The sequence below is a fragment of the Vanessa cardui genome, chromosome 11 (genome assembly GCF_905220365.1).
Source record: "Vanessa cardui chromosome 11, ilVanCard2.1, whole genome shotgun sequence".
Classification (NCBI taxonomy): Eukaryota; Metazoa; Arthropoda; class Insecta; order Lepidoptera; family Nymphalidae; genus Vanessa; species Vanessa cardui.
The window spans coordinates 12,828,389-12,847,144 of NC_061133.1; the positions used below are offsets into that span (position 1 = coordinate 12,828,389).

Sequence of the window (18,756 nt, forward strand, 5' to 3'; positions counted from 1 at the left end):
TAAGGAGATGGCTTAGAGTTTATACCTGTACACTAATAAAATATAACAATCACATATTTACTTACGACATTTTAATAATCTACGTTTGTGCGTTCCTAAATCATCCATCCGATTGTGATGGAACTAGAGTGAGTATTCCCTTTACGCCCGTGACGGTTTATTGTCGCAGCAAACAATAACCGTACGATATATTAAACTTCAATAAATAAGTCTATGTATTACTTATTAATCTTATTATATACATTCACGTGTTGACTGTCTAATTTAATTGAAATATATATAGGTAGTAGGATTTTGCCACCGCATACCGGTACCATATAGTTAGTATCTCTGAAGGAGGAACCGTGCCATCATATATCAACTCGACTTTCGACACCTTTCAATAAAAAAAAAAGTTTGATAAGTTCATGATTTTATCAAGTTGATATTTGCGTGATACCTTCAGTAATGTCTCCGTATTCAATCATAATTATTCTATCCAGTCGAAATTAAGTATCACCGCGATCTTTATTCGTTTCACAAAATGGCGCCTGTCATTGCGATTGACAGTAAGATTGGTTTCGATAGAATAAGATTTCAGATTCTGGTATTTATTTTTAAAAGTATTTATAATAATAATGTTGCTTCTATTTTTACGAAAATGTCAAGCAAGCTTTAACAAATTATAATTTATCAAACATTTGAAATCTTCAGAAACTTCTGTAACTTTCCTTACTTCGCCGATGCCACCTGCTATGGTAACTAAAACGTTATGTCCCTGGTACCTGTAGTTAAACTAGCTTCCCTTCAAACTAGCACAACATTGTTGTGTGTCTACTTGTATCTGAGCCAACAGCTACACTAAGTATTGTTGTATGGCGGTAGAATATATGATGAGTGTATAGTACCTACCCAGACGAGTTTGCACAAAGTCCTACCATTGTGCTGCTTTGGCTTTTATAATCTTGCGTGCGGATTTACCTGCACCTTTATAACAATTCGTAGGTATGTTATGTGAATATCATCTTTGTTAACTTTAATGTATCAATTATGTTCCTCATAAAAATAATTATATTATTCTTTCGTCATGAAAAACCTTCCAATATGTATGTATGATTAAAAAGAAAAAAAAAAGAGAACAAAATGAACGCCATTAGTGATTGGCGGGTTGGGTACTTGAGGAAAGTGTTGTGTTCCTAGAAAATATAATCGTAATTTTGAAATTCCATGATATCAATTATGTCAAGGTAAAATATCTGACAGGTCTGAATACGGGGAAGGGCCAAAAAACCTAGAGTATCGATATCCGTACACATTACACCTTATAAATTATTTATGAGTTATCGCCGCTCATTATATTACTTACAGCGGCTTACAAAACAGTTGTGTACGGCAAAGGCACTTTAACGAAGACACCCATTATATTAATTTATTATTATTTGTTTTGTATCGCAATTACAATCAGATTTTTGTAATCAATTATATTTCTGTATGTAAGCTAGCGTTTTGTCAGCGGGTTTGTTCGAACGGAATTAATGAAATGATTATTAGGCTGCATTCAATTTTTTTGACTCGGCTTCGTAAAGGCATTTGAAGATGGTTAATTAAATTAAAATATTATTATGATTAACCAAAAATAGCCAAAAAAACAAACAACAACAGCCTGCACATTTCCCATTACTGGGTTAAAGCCTCCTTCCCCTTTTGAGGAAAAGGTTTGTAACATATTCCCCCACACTGTTCCAATGCGGATTGGTGGAATACACATGTGGCAGAATTTCTGTGAAATTAAACACATGCAGGTTTCCTCACGATATTTACCTTTACCGCCGAGCACAAGACGAATTATAAACACAAATTAAGCACATGAATATTCAGTGGTGCTTGCCTGGGTTTGAACCTGCAATCATCGGTTAAGATGCACGCGATCTAAACACTGGACCATCTCGGCTCTTGTATTGATTTAGATTTTTTATATTTCCATATACAAACATATGAACAAACGAAACTTTATTATATGTTTATTGTCGGGCTATAATCAACGTGCCAACTACGTCTTTTTATACTAATTACAAATTTTAATACAATGTTATAACACCACACTTGTATCAGAATGCCACAATACACGATAAATCCATCCAAAGGTCAACTTTAAATGGTTTTTTGATCAAACTCATAAAAGAGAGATAATTGGGCTTTTGTTTGTTAATATAAGTACAGACTGTAAATATCCCACAGCTGGGCTGACCTGTGCTCCTCAGCTTTACAGGACTTATCCCCTTGCCTGCCTTCCTTTTAGGATGATATATTTAAAACTCGCGCTCCAGCTTCGCACGGGTGCAATACTGATACTAAATATACTACAGAATTTGTTTAAAATTATCAGTGATTTTTACTATATTGTCCATGTATTATATACGAAAACCATCCTCTCGAATTATTCTATCTATTAAAAAAACGCAACAAAATCCGTTGCGTAGTATTAAAGATTTAACCATACATCGGGATATAGGGACAGAGAAAGCGACTTTGTTTTATACTATGTAGCGATGATGTTCGTACCCAATCTAAAATTTTAACATAGAACCTCATTAAAAGCATATACGAGGTTTGTTCAAAAGGAAAGGTGAATTTTGATTTTTTTTTTAAAGTATTCATTTATTCGTCAATATTAATTTTGTCCCCTTCAAAGTAATCCCCCTCAGATATACAGCACTTATACCAGCGCTTCTTCCAATCTTCGAAGCACTTCTGAAATGCCATTTTCGGTATGGCCATTAGCTCGTACTTCGATTTCGACTTTACCTCGTTAATAGTGGCACAACGCTTTCCTTTCATTGTTTTCTTTAGATTAGGGAATAGAAAGAAGTCGCAGGGAGCCAAATCTGGTAAATAAGGTGGCTGAGGCATGATTATGGTGTTGTTTTTAGCCAAAAATTCACGAACAAGCATTGATGTGTGAGCTGGTGCATTATCGTGATGCAAATTCATGATTTGTTTTTCCACAATTCCGATCGTTTGAGCCGTATTGCTTCACGTAAATGTTGCATTACTTCCTTGTAATACTCTTTATTGATCGTACGACCTGTTGGCAAAAACTCATGATGTACGACGCCATTGTAATCGAAGAAAACAGTGAGCAAAACCTTCACATTTGATCGAGCTTGACGTGCTTTTTTCGGTCTCGGTTCATCTGGTCGCTTCCATTCGGATGATTGAGCCTTGGTTTCGACGTCATAGCCATGCACCCAGGTTTCGTCACCAGTTATGACCCTTTTGAGCAAATCTGGATCGTTGTTAACATCATTCAACAACTCCTGAGCGATACTAATGCGTCGTTGCTTTTGCTCAAAATTTAGCAATTTCGATACAAACTTCGCTGCTACACGTTTCATGCCCAAAATATCGGAAAAAATTGTATGGCATGAGCCAATTGATATGCCAACATCCTCTGCAACTTCCCTTATAGTGACTCGACGATTTTCTAAAACTATTTTCTTTGCTGCTTCGATGTTTTCTTCGCTTGTTGACGTGATTGCATGACGTGACTCCAGGACGCTCATCGTCTTCAAAATCTTCTCGGCCGTTTGTAAAGCGGTTATACCACTTATAAACACTTTTTTGAGATAAGAGATAGACGCGCCGAATGCCACAGTCAACATTTTAAAAGCGTTGGAACACTTTATTCAATTTTTAACGCAAAATTTAATACAGATTCTTTGATCCATTTTGTTCAGAAATAAAAAATCGAAGAACATACAAAAACGCCTTTTCTTTTTCAGTTGTCAAAAGAAAACTACAAATTCAAAATGGCTGATAATATCTACATTTGAGAACCATATATGTACCAACATAACAAAAAGAAAAAATCGAAGATTGAATACATACAGACCGCGAAATTTCAAAATTCACCTTTTCTTTTGAACAAACCTCGTATATATAGGTATGTTTCATCTCGTAATATAGGTTACCTCATGTTTTCAGTCTCCACTGAGATTAAAAACAGAGGGATAACTTTTGGTATTTGACTTTTATTTTTGTTTGTTTTTTTTTCTTTTATTTCTGTCTCAGGTTTGCCCTTTTTAATCCTACTCTGATTAAATAACCCGAATTCATTTTGCTACCAGAGACACGTCCTGATAAATTTAATAAAGATGGAGTACCTTTATTCTGAATTACGCTGTTGTGTTGAATTAATGTCACGAGATATACGTCTTACCGACCATCCTTTATACAGTTATTTAAGTAGGTACATTAATCGATCGTAATCTGGGATTGTAATTGATTTCTGGGTGTGTTAATCATGTCAAAATTTAGTAAAACAGACCACATATGATTGTCGTCTAATATTGCATCGCTGTATGGAAGAATATATGGTATTTGATAAAGGATAAAGGTACCTACCAACTAAGCTTCACAAAGCCCTACAACCAATTATAATAATAATAAGCAACCCACTGTTATAAATAGAAAAGTAGAGCTGACAATAACAATGGTAGTTAGGTCCTTAAGTACAAAACTGATTTATCATTAAACTTATAACAATATCAATGCCTTTTTAACTAAATGAATATATATTTTAATTTATAACGCACAGTTGGATTGGTATGATTATTAAGTGTCGATCGATTATAATTATGAATACTTAATAACCATAAAAACAATTGTCGTTGATCTTTAATATTTTTTTACATTCGCGTATAACAAAAAGTAATATAGTAGTTATCTAGTCTAGGATTTATATAATTGGTGTTTTTGACTTATTCGGTACGCGGTTTCTGCCCTTGGCATTCAAACGACATTGGGACGGGGGCTCGTCTTGCGCTCACCGGCGCTACAGACTTACGAACGAATAGACACGTCAAAGAGAATTGCTTTTTTGCTATTTTTTTTATAATTTACATAAAGAAGAAACTGTAATCTAAGTATGTAACATAATATATTATTTATATGATGAGATAAAATTTTGTAATAACGCATCATAAAGTCTTCAAGTTTTCCAAATTTTTCTATTAAAAAACTGTCTAACGCAACGTGTTGTAAGAATACCTAATCTCGCTCCTGTAACGCATCGTAACGTTTTACGACATACCCTCTCCCCCAAATTGCATTACGTAATACTTGAACGCCCCCATACATCATACATTTTACCGTTAATAGCGTGTTATCGAATAATTTCTAAATCAAAATTGCTTAGAATAACTTAATGTTATTTAACAGCACAGAAATAAACATTTATTAAGTTTATAATTAGCAATTTTATTTAGCACTTGTTTTAAGTATTCCTGTCAGCTTTTTTAAGAGATATCAAATATAACGTAAGATATGTAATTAAAATGACGACCAATAATATAACTTAGCCAGCTGTGCATAACATTTAAATTTGTATGAATATATTTTTAGTTTTAAGACGTTTTTAAAGAAATATAGTAATAATAAAATCACTTCTATGTTTTCTTAACTCTTGAGGATTCGTTGTTCTTGCTCCAAATTTATTATCATGCTTGTCAATACTTATTGAATACGAACTGCGTTAATGGCCATACTTGCTCAGTTGTAATAAAATAAATCAGTTCATCGACTTCCTATAATTCATATTTCAATATTCAATTGGTTAGGAGAACTAATTTATAAAAATAACATTTATTGGTTGCCTTGTGCTTTTTATTTATTTGTTTACGATCACAATTGGAATATGGAAATTATAGCTAAATACATTCATACATGTACATTGTATATACATACTTATATAAGGAACAAGGGATAGGTAATATTTCAAAATATCGAATATATAAATATAAAGAAATCTTCTTGTATGTATACTACTTAGATTACAAGAAACTAAAATACATAAAGGGTATAGGAAAAAGGAAAGGAATAAAAATGTAGATATATTTTACATGGCCACTATTTAAAATAAATTAAAATTAACAAAATATCTTCGATTAACAAAAGAGGTTATCTTTTATTCAAATAGTGACTGACGCCTTAAAAAGTAAATTAAATTGTCTTTAGCATTCTATTTTTAAAAATTGTTTAAAATAGAATGGATGGATTAATACGATCGTATTATAGAAAGTAAACAAACATCGGTTAATGTATTCATCGGTCACCACAATGCGTCGGATTGTTCGAAGCACCTGCGCAAACTGGAGCAGCCTCCTGTCCTCATAAATTGAAACTGGTTTTGTTTAATTACTTTACGAATTCCAACCGAAACGCCCTCAGCTCTTTATCACTTCCTCATTTAGCTCCTGGGTCTTTTTTTGCATTTTGCCACTTAGCAAGTTTTTGCTAGCTTCCAGAATGTATATTCTAGAAGTAGCAAAAACTGTGTTCGTAATAATGACACCAAAAAACTACAGTCCACAGATTACAATTTGTACTAAAATGTTTAAATTAAATGGCAAAGAGGAAAATTGCAGTTTATTGGTTTTCGCACTTACTTCTGCTTCTTATTATATTAACTGGTGTCGTAAGAACCGACAATGGGAAATATATTGAGTTTACTGTTATACTATCGAGCGTGGAGCCCACTATCAATTCTAAAGACGGACATCGTTAGACTACATAAATTTTTGACACTTAAATTTTCATGAATAATAATCGAACAAAACAAGCTACCAAATATATTAAATCCAAGCGAATGATATGCTTCAGTTCAGCAGAGCTATACTTTCGAAACTCACCTCGTATTTCACTCGTGACACGTTGAAAACCAACTGACAGTGATACGTCACTTTAATGCGTATACACTTTAAATGTTATAACAATTATTAGTCAATGATCACTTTCTGACATTTCACGATCATGGAATATTACGAGCTTATCGTTACAGAAAAACTCTACTGATATTAAACCTTTTCCTGTGTGTTTGATCCTTGGACATTGTTCAATTAAATTAAATTCTTGGTTTAATGGCTTTTAGTTGTGCCGATTGGACATTGTTCAACTATTATGTCTGCTGTTTTGATAGGGAACCTCATTTTGGCACAATTTGAATTCTCAATGGAACTTTAGTAACGTATGTTGTTTAATAATCATAATTAATAGAAAAACTACAAATAACTTTATGTTTGTGTGTAACTGTAACTTTATGTGTGCTTTTATTAGCTTACTTGAATAAATAATGTTTTGATTTTGATTTTGTGTAACGTTTGACGTTAATTTAATGCATTTGTTTTAATAAATATATCCGTTATTAAGTATATATATATTTGTTTTTATTTATTTTTTTCGCTTGTACCAGTTCTCATAATTTTTAGTCTGTGGTAATTTGATGTTTTGTTTAAGCAAGTACTATAGAGCGGTCAAGCCTCGTTTTATTTTCAATATTAGCGATGTCGGAACATGATATTTCCTGATTATTGTTTATCTCGACTAAACTTCAGATCATAACCAATATTCATGCATACATTAAGTCAGTGTATGTTTTCATAATACTCATATCTTATTGTAGGTATACACTTGTATTAAATTTTGAACAGAGGACTTACAGAGATGGTGTTGAATGTTGTATTTCATGTTTCTGTGTAGTCTAAATTATAATGAGCTGGGTTATTAAATGACATTTGGCCTGAATGTTTAGCAATGACGACAAAATATGATATTGTTGTTGAATCGTGTGTACATTCCGACATGACAGCGCTTACAGATCAGACTCAAGAATTTAGTCATTTATTAAGGACATCTCTATATATGTACAACTCTATGGTAATATTATAATGAGGTATTTTTTTTTTTTTTTATGTATGTCACGTCGTATTCGTATGTAATGAGCAAATCAAATTACAACAAAATATTGATATATAACTACATTTTTCCTAACATACCCTATATTATACATATTTACCGAACTATCATATTTTGTCTCTTACAATTCGAAGAGAAATCTTTTAAAACAGAACATTTTTAAGAGATATCACTGTTTCCAAATTATATAATTTGATATAAAAAAAATTTCGCTGCATTATGGGCTGTTGGATAACTAACTGAAACTATAAAATTGAAACAGTAATAAAAATTAATCACATGTGAAGCGGAGGCATTTCGTTAGTATTACATATAATAGCATCTATGAAAGATCCTTAACGAGCTACCATACAGATATGATGCCACTATTTATGTGACACGTAAATCATAATCAAAACAAACATTATTCGTATCTAAAATAGGTTTTAAGGTTACCTATAGCAACCGTTATTATAACAGAATATTTCCATAAAAAAAACGATTGATTATAATACATTAATTTAGCCTATTTTATTACCTAATTGATAAACATTAGAACAATAAAAATGCAATAAAAATTATATAAAACAATTCGAAACTAACAGTGGCTTTGTGTTTATTTAAATGTTTTTAATGTCTTTAATAAATAAACATTAATTTATTTAATTTATTCATTAAATTTCTAAAACATATACCTCCCGTCTTATTTCCTCCATTGGTGAAATAAATAATTGTTTAAAAGCTGACGAATTCTTGCTACCATTCCATGCACCACGATTTGTACATTCAAGTAAAGTCAAAGTCAAAAACCTCTATTCAAAAAGTGTTTACACTTTCTTATTGATTGTCGTAAATCTAAAAAGGTAAACCACCGGTTCGGAATATAATACCTCAGACCTGAGAAGAACTGGAAGAAAGAAACTCAGCGCGATCTATTTTTTTTTTTTTTCAATATACAATAATAAACATATTTTTGTGATTTGAAAGAGCCTGGAGGCGATCATCTCATTCCCAAGCTATTCATAGTATGTATTTCAGTCTCCAATATAAGTAATTCTTAAGCCCCTAGTACAAAGTCAGAAAAGACTACGCCAACCTTATATTAAGGGAATAAGGTTAAAAATATTTTAAATAATTTTATTTTATGGAAACTATTCTAAATTCAAATTTCGTCCTATACCTGTGTGCGTTTAGTTCACATATTAAACATTGCGGCACAGATACAGATTATTAAAAAATATATATTTTCAATGGCTGTAAGTAGAAACCACATGTCAATATTGAAAAAAAAAACACGTACAGACAATATTTAAAATGTTATTGTATGCAGAGATTAAGATAAGAACGATGTTGACGTTTTGACCTTGCTTTTATAAAATTAAAATTTCAAATTATTCAAGACTTTGATTAACTTCGATTCATAATAAAAGTAAAATAGTAGTAGTATAATAAACTTTTATAAATAATAATGTGCGAAATGATATATATTATTGATATTTTGTTTCAATTAAGAAAACATAAACAACAATATATAATGGAAAATATCTACACGAGCTTTTCTTTTTTCAATAAAAAAATGTCATGACATTGCCATGGGTATCTTTGTGTTTAATTTGTGTTTATAATGCCTCGTGTTGGAAGGGAAATTTCGTGAACATTGTGTTCAATGAAATACAGTCATGTGTGTAGCCATCCCCCTTGGAAGGAGTAGAATGAGCTCGACCTTCTCTTCGTTACTCACAGAGGTATTCTATAAAAAGAAACTCGAAACTCACGTGAAATAATATAATATACGACATTGCTAATAATTACAGCATTTATAGCAGCACAAGTGCTTTAGCTACTTACATTGGGATCAGAGTAATGTATGTGATGTTGTCCCATGTTTATTATTTTATTATTATAGCATTTAGGAATCAAAATGTTTTATCACCGTAAGTAATAAGAAGCAATGCTAATTAGTAATCGCTCATTAGAGTAAAAATGGGTATTACCGGTCACTTAAGTAGAAATAATTACAAATTAGATAATAATGAATATTTCTTTATTAATCTTTTCGATAGTCAAAGCTTTGGTATTCTTCTTACAAAATCACATTGATTGAGATCAATAAGTATAACAATTTTGTTCTAATCAGTATTTAAGAAAAAAAACTACTTTGACTGGTATTATACACCACGGGGGTTAATACCAGTCAATGGGTTGATAATGCCGGTCAAAGTTTGTGAAGGCATAAGTCGCAGATTTAACCCTCAGGGGAGTCGCAATCAGAACACTCAGCATGTGCCCAGAGACCACACAGCACACATCTATACCATAGCTCGTTGTTTTGCCCGTAATCATCACATATGATGTATTTATTTTCACAATCCTTATTAGCGTCAGTGTCTTCATCTTCACGCAAATCTGTCATTTCCACTTCCGAGTCCGACGTACTCTCATTATGCCTGTTTTTATTTTGAAGCACTCTCTTGATAGTCTTTTCCACTTCGATCGATTTTCCTTTTCTTTTAATTTTCTTTTTTTCAGATTTTATTCTAAGAGTCGGTGTTTTCTTCTCTTTCGTAATTTTTCTTTTTTCTTTTTCGATCAAAACTTGCTTGTGAGGAGTTCCTGTAAGGATTGTTGCGTGTTTTTTGCGAGATAGTTTTTTTCTCTTGTCTTTCGACTGACTTGGCAGTGGCAGAAGATACCTAACACTGACAGTCTTTTCACATCCTGAACTAGAAGGAGTGGGGTTTATATAGATATTAGACGGTTTCTCGAATACGGGAGTTCTTGGTACATTTGTCGAGGCTGGTTCAATCACATTAGCAAGTGATGGCGATTTAGATGAATTCGCCTGATAATGAGTTGGTGGGTCATATTTTATTGATTCATCTAATATTGTTTGGGTCTCTGAAGCGAAGTGCAGGTGTAAAATATTTTACCAAGGTACTTAACTTGAGAAGCCATTTCATCGTCTTGCTTCCTTGTGAAGACTGTTTTTCGTCCCAGTTGCAGCTTGTCACGATTTTGGGTTTTTAGTCTTTCTTGAAGCGTTGAAAATGGCGCACCATAAGATCTAGCTGCTTCCCTAATAGTTTTTCTTTCCTGCACTAGTCTAAAACCTATGTGTAGTTGATCTTGGCTCCATAACGCCTTTGAAAGTAGTTGGTTTCTTCTTGTAGACATTTTGAAATAATAAAGAAACATTAAAATGAACATAAAAATAAATAGGTTTATCAATTTTACTTGCGGGTATTACCGGTCAACGTGACCGGCATTTCCCGACTAGGAACATTTCCGTAAATTAAATTCCAAGATAGAAACTTGTCGATACACGTTCAAAAACTATTATTACTTTGAATGCTAAGTATTTATGCTACAAAAATCTCAAATAACATTATAAGAAATGTGAAATAATTAACACTCACCTCTTATTATATTACTCCAAAAAATTACTTCAGTTAGGCGCAAAAACAATAGACCTGCGTTCATCATAAACGTCGGAGAGGGAATTAAGCAGGGACCTGGGCATTGGCGCGCGGCAACATCACACCACGCTCTGTGTATGTGTGTGTTCGCCGAAACGCAGTAAAATAGGAAATTTCGCTTTGACCGGTAATACCCACTGACCGGCATTACCCGGTTCTACTCTACATACGGAAATATATTTATATATAAATCTGATAACAAACCACTTAAAACTTCATATTGTTTACACTATATATTTTATGACATAGTAATAATCGTATATAAATCAATAAAATCCTTTAAAGTGCTTTTTATATATACATTAACATATGATACATATTTATATTTTAAATGATCTGCACATCAATTAATTATAATAGCCAAAAACATAATATAAAACCACCCATGTCAAAGGTTGCATTTATTATATATTTAAATACTTTTAATGTTCTCAATGAATATATAATACATTATGTCATAGCTCACGATTTATACTAATTATAATTTCAAGTACTTTTCCACGTATATAGTAATAGGAAAAAAGTTTCGAGTAGGTACGTAAAAGTTTTGAGACTTTCTATGTAAATTTTTCACTTTAAAGTCAAAGTAAATATATATTTTTTTAATGACTTTTGTTTGTGCCAAGAGTGTGTGCCAGTCGAGATTGCATAAAGTAAATTTAAAATATTATTGTACTGATTGTCATATCCTTTAATTGGTCATTTCGTAAAATGCATGTTACGAAATTACCAATTATTATTTATATAGTAAAAAACACATTATTGATAAAACAAAATTAATCCATACCTATAACGAATAAATATGTTAATTCTATTACGGTTTGTGCAACAATCTATTAGAAGAAAAAATAACGATGAAATAAATACAAGTAACAAGAAATTCGAATCGCATCGTAGAATACGAGATCGAAATTTCAGAATATAATATATTAAATTGACTCAAATGATTATAAAAATTATGAGAGACACGTATCAAAATGGCGTATCACTGTAAGTCAGTTGTCAACTTTTCACGAGTGACGTGCGAAGTTAATTCTTACAATTCGCACGTGACATTGGCGAAAGAATCTCTGTGCCTTTTTGGCACAAATAAAAGCCAAAAAAAAAGAATCGTACTGATGGTCGGTCAGTGTTAAGAATTGCCATTCTTATGTAAAATATTGTAGAATTTTACAGTCCCCATGATCATGGGTGAAGACTTTCATTTACCACTAAGTAGTTCGTGTGGTCGTCTGATTTGTTGATAAAATAAAAAACGCTGATTTATTGTGGTGATTGATCAATTAAACAGGGCGTTAACTTAACATTTTGTCAGTTATTCAGATTGCGATTTTTATCAGATAAAATAAGAAAACGATTTATGGGCACGTAATTAGTGCACTGGTTCAATATATTAAATCAGATTGCAATCTATAATACTGTCACTAGTCTTCTACAAAACTTAAGGATTACATGACTTTGATATAATCAATTATGTTAATTATCTAAATTTTTTATTGCGACGATAAAATCGCATGAAATAAATAATATTCTAACAGCTTGTCTTCCACCAACCCGCATTGGAACAGCGTGGGGGAATATGTTCCAAACCTTCTCCTCAAAGGGAGAGGAGGCCTTTAGCCCAGCAGTGGGATTTTACAGGCTGTTGTTGTTGTTTTAACAGCTTGTCGGATTGATATTTGAAGCCCTGTCCAACGCTTTGTAGCTTAAATCTTTAAGAGGATTTGTGACAGTTATTCTGAAGGATTTTCAACTAATTTTTTCACTGTACACAGCTGCAGAAGTAACGGCTTACGGCTTTAACCATTCACATAAGACTCAGCAATGTACGAAACTATACTATGTACTATCTATTGTGCTTTTAATAGTAAACTAAATATCAGCCGCACTTTGCTCGCCCTTTTAAGAGGTAAGTTATCACGTATTAGGCAAAAAAGCCTATGTCCTTCCTCAGACTTCAAGTTTGCGTCACATCAAATTTTATCAAATTCGGTTCATTGGTTTGGTCGTGAAAGAGCGACACACAGACAGACAGTCAGAGTTACTTTCACATCTATAATATTAATATACATAAATGTACGACAATTTTTAGCGATATCATACATTAATGTATATTATAGATTACTAATCAGCTTGGTAATCAGCTTTATGAAGTCTAGACAGTTTATAACAGTCAAGAGCGAACATAATAACCACACAGACCAACTCTCAAACAAACGTTATTATATTTATTTATCTGTTAATATGGCAGTAAAATAAATAATGTAATTAAAACGCCTTTTAAACTTGTCAAGAGAAAGGAATGTCTTTATGTAAATATTTTAAATGGCGAACGTGTGAATTATGTTTAAAACTCAACGTTCAAAATGTAAAATTATTTTATCTTTAATATGAGTATTAATTTGTAAAATCTATGTATGACAAGTATGTCTGATTATTAATTAATAATTAAATAATCGTTATTTTAATTTCAAAAGATTTTAGAATTGATATTGAATTAATTTTTTATTGTATTAGCTTATATTTCTGAACGAAAGTGTTCAAAGACTATGATTACCGCGCGAAAATAACTTATTCGAATCGCGAACACAAAATATTCTGACAACAGTTATGAGTGCGCAACGCCTTTCGAGACGTGCTATTTTAGTCAGAAAATATTTATTCACAACTATAAAAGTTTCCTTTTGATATAAATAAATTATAGTTGAACGATCTCACAGTAAACAGGGAAATAACTCAACTATTATCCTTTAGCACTTATTCCCTTCATTAACATCGTTTAACAGATAAGAAATAAAAAAAAACTTGTTATTTAATTGCAGTATTTAACCCGAGACACGACAGAAAATTTGTTCCAAGGTTTCTTTTGAAAACAATCCATTATTTTGTCAGCGTATCCAATTTTTTTTCTCGAACCGACAAAGATCACTTTTTTTATTTAAAATTGATTCCATTTCTGTAAATTACCAATGAGCCTTGTCTTCTTTGTAATGAGATTACTTGAATTTTTCTTAACATTTTAATTGACACGCCTCAGACTACTAGTGTCCTTATCGGAACTCCATAATTATTAAGCCTGTGTGTTATATTACGTGTAACATTATCATTTTCCGAGTTTAAACCGTTAATTAATAAATAATACACCTTATCTATAAATGTCAAACAAAATTGACACATCATAAATTATTGTTAGAGGAAATGGAAAAGAAAAACACAGTTGCTAGAACTGATGGTAAGATTTTATGCAGACCTATTCCAGTCTTATTAACAAACTTCAATAGTTTGTATTGCTGTATTGCAGTATTCTGGCTTAAAGAGTAAGTGAGTTAGTGTAATTATACCTACTAATTCATGAATATGAAATGGTTATAAAATTTGAAGTGCCATTTATGCCCTAAATAACAAAGAGATATGTATTCTTGTCTTCCTAAAATAAGTAAATTAATAACAATTCAAACCAAGGCAAGCAATTAATTGTTAGCCTAATCGAATAAACCCATGTATGTTTTTTTTTCTTTAAGAATCAGTTTTAGTATTTGTTCTTGCGTTCGATTCAGTACAGCCTCAAGGTGGTCCCATCTCAATTTTATGTGCTTCGGACACGGTTAAGTTTTTATTCGAAGCGCACATTCAGGTAAATATTTTAAAACCTTTTTTGAACTGTATTTTATTTTAGTACTAATTTGATATTGGATGCAGTGAAGTATTATAATTTAAAGGATGATTTATGTGTCATTCTAATAACTGCATGAATCAAATGAATATTTAATAATTACCTGAGTATTATCAGTATAGGCCTATTAATGTTACGTCTGCCTGGTTGTCTGAGGAAGACTTTTAAGCTTCGTTAAGTAAATCAGAGGCGGCGCACAAAAATCCCGTATATGGTTTTTTCCAGCGCTGAGAGCACCAAAATCGCAAAACATCGGTTCAAATGAGTTAAGGGATGGACAGTGGAAATATGAGTGTAGCGTTCACCACGCTATTTCAATGCAAATGTGGAAGATTTTCATCCGACATATTTAGGTTTCTACACCTTGTTTTATTTACTTTTTTACTTTTTATTTGTTGAAATTTTAGGGGCTTCCCTAGGTCTAATCACGCAATATTCCATATTCTTCTCTTCTCAAGAGGTGCCAGTAGAATCATGACTTAGTATAGACCAAAGTCACTTTCTTTGTCCCTATATGTCCCTATGTATGCTTAGGTCTTTAAAACTACGTAACGGATTTTGATGCGATTTTTTAATACATAGAGTGACGCGAGAGGAAGGTTTTTAAATTTAATATATGGACAATATTCTTTTTTATTTATTTTTTAAGTATAGGTTGACGGACGAGCATATGGGCCACCTGATGGTAAGTGGTCACCATTACCCATAGACAATGACGCTGTAAGAAATATTAACTATTCGTTAAATCGTCAATTCGCCACCAACCTTGGGAACTAAGATATTATGTCCCTTGTGCCTGTATTTACACTGGCTCACTCACATTTGAAACCGGAACACAACAATACTGAGTACTGTTGTTTGGCGGTAGAATAAAGAAAGTTAACAAATATAGTAAAGAAACACTGATAATTTTGGAAGTTTCTACTGTAATGTCATAGCATTGCACCCGTGCGAACCCGGGGCTTGTCGCTAGTACTATATAAAACTAACTTATGAGCCCTGAATGATATATCGGATGTAATGTCAGGAAGGCTGAAGTCAGCGAGGTGATCATACAATTGAAGACATTAAAAATAGCTTATTATTCAATTTTAAAGTAATCATGAGTTTCGGTAATGATTTTTACGTTATTGATTTTTTTTCTTCGAAAACGAAATTGTATATTATTATTTTTAAAGTGTATATTTTGTTAACAATTAATATAATTGCTTATGAGATCTTCAGACCACACACGTTTATCTTTCACAAAATCAGCGTCCTTTAGCCTCAGGTGATGTCGTTATTAATTCTCGATTTTTTTAAAAACGCTTGACATTTATTTCTAAAGTAGTAATAAAAGTATAACGAACTCTTTATTCATAATAAACACCCGCTCCGAGCGACTTCACCCACGTTATTTGTGTACTGAATACTGTATTTTTGCGGTATTTATTAATACAAGAATATTAAAATAAAGCTTATGATGTCAATAAATAAAAATAAAGGTAATTAAAAGTCATGCAAACAGTCATATCATATACGGCGACCTCTTCTCTGGTAGAAGATCAAATACGTACAAAATTAAGCATGGTGTGAAGTGATATTTAACTGGTATATAAAAAAACAGCAACTGTTTCAAAAGTACAGTTAAGTTAATACGTTTATAAGTAAATAATATTGGGTTAAGATTACATATCTTTCTCATTTGTTTATATAATATAATTATACTAAAAGAAATAATGGAATACAATACAAATTATTTAATAAAATTGACAAAATATTTTTGCGAATTCTTTTAAAGCGTTTCGTTCGTTCTTAGATATATATCGCACACATTAACATACAGACTTATGTATACCCAGATTTAGTAAATACAAATTATCAATTTGTGAACGTAAACAGCTTGCGAAATCACATTTCTTTGGGATATATTACGTAGGGCCAGTTTGCATACAAATGTAGAAATTAATGAAATTGTACAAACCCCTTCGTTGCTTGTGTATTCTCCTTTTGTTTTAAATATAATGACCGTTAAAAAGGCAATTCAGCGATACATATCGATTTTTTTTTTTTAATAATTATTAAAAATATTAATATAATTATAATTAATACTGATACTAATAATAAAACAGTCATAAAATGATTAACATTAATTCTTTAAATATATATAAAATGAATTACTAACAGTCCCAAGAACGCTAGCAGCATTTCCCTGTTGAATCGCAATTCTGATCCTCTGGGCAAAAACGGAATCAGCCTTTATAAATAAATAAATATGAGACAACATCACATACATTACTTTGATCCCAATGTAGGTAGCTAAAGCACTTGTGTTATGGAAAATCAGAAGTAACGACGATACCACAAACACCCAGACCCAAGACAACATAGAAAACTAATGATAATCTACATCGACTCAGCCGGGAATCGAACCCAGGACCCCGAAAAACCGCTGTAAACACCACTTGACCACGGAGGTCGTCAAGCCTTTGTCACTCTTGTCACCAGTGGAGGCAAAAAGGCGAGGTGTCATACTTTTAATAAAGCTTTTTGCATTACAACTCCAAGGACCAAGTGTTCCGACAGGGAATGGGATAAAAAAGATAATTATTACCTATATAAGAAAACTATCCGATATATTATTAAGGAAACAATCCATAACTAACTTTTTAATATTAAAATAATTAAAATGGGCTAAAATGATAATTGATCATCAATGCATATCATTGGCGCTGTAAGAAATTCACATGCAACTCTTCAGACCGGAACAATACTGAGTTAAGTTTGTCGGTGGAATATCTGATGAGTGAGTGGCATCTACTCAGACGAGATTGCACAAAGCCTATGATTGTAGCCAAGTGAATAAGTTTGTATCCAGATTTATGCATTTCTTCTCCGATTGGTATAGGAATAGTCTATAAATATCGGCGCCTGTTTTGGTATAACTGTTCAATTTAATAAATAACAGTATATTATTATATATGTTCAAAATAAAAATATTAATACTGTAGATATAAAAAAAAATGTTTAAATAATTTATCTATAGAAGATGCCTATAAAAGTGTACCATTAGTACAAATTTATTACGAATTGTATATTCATAGATATAATATATCATAAAATCTATCGTTTGTTAAAAAAAAATTATATACCATATCATAAAGAATATATTTACTTTATAGCACTCAGGAATAAATGTACATTTTTTTAATTTGATCAATTATTTCCGTAGATTAACACCTACACACAAACAAACAAATTTTAACTAGATAATATTACTATAAATTTACGGACTTACTTATGCTTTACACTCCAAGGCAAATTTAATTACATCGTACACAAAACAAAACGCCTGACGTCATCTTTATTATGTATAAAACTAGAAATACTAAGTAGTGAAAGAAATCCACAAGACTGGGAAGTTGTTTATGTTAAAAAAACTGGCCAGTAAAATTCCATTTTTAAAACTTAGAATTAGCGTTTCATAGTTATATAAGATCAATATTATTAGGAGTTTGACCACCATTTTATTTTTATTTATTAGCCATGAATAGATCAATTTTACAACCTCTACATCTGCTATCAAGTTTCCATAACACCTGATTCCTTTAAATATCTGTGTAAAACTTGAGAATATTCAAAATTGAATGTCAAGATACAAATTTTAAATTTAAAAATTATCCCGTTAATTGACAAGAATAGAATGTTCGTTTATTTGTTATTATCAACATCATTATCATTACTTAGTATAAAACAAAGTCGCTCACCGCTGTCTGTCCCTATGTAGATCTTTAAAATTACGCAACGGATTTTGATGCAGTTTCTTTTAACACATTGAGTGATTCAAGAGGATGGTTTTGTCATTGATAACGCCTGAAAAACTGTGATCGTTGTGAGACATTCCGTAGTATATTTATT

At 31.7% G+C, this 18,756-nt stretch overlaps 1 protein-coding gene across 1 annotated transcript; it reads right to left on the reverse strand.

Annotated features, from left to right (window-relative positions):
- Positions 1–2,966: 2,966 nt before the first annotated feature.
- Positions 2,967–3,641, reverse strand: LOC124533404. Its single transcript, XM_047108636.1, has one exon. The coding sequence runs from the start codon at positions 3,639–3,641 to the stop codon at positions 2,967–2,969; it is 675 nt and encodes a 224-aa protein (XP_046964592.1).
- Between the last annotated feature and the right edge of the window lie 15,115 nt (positions 3,642–18,756).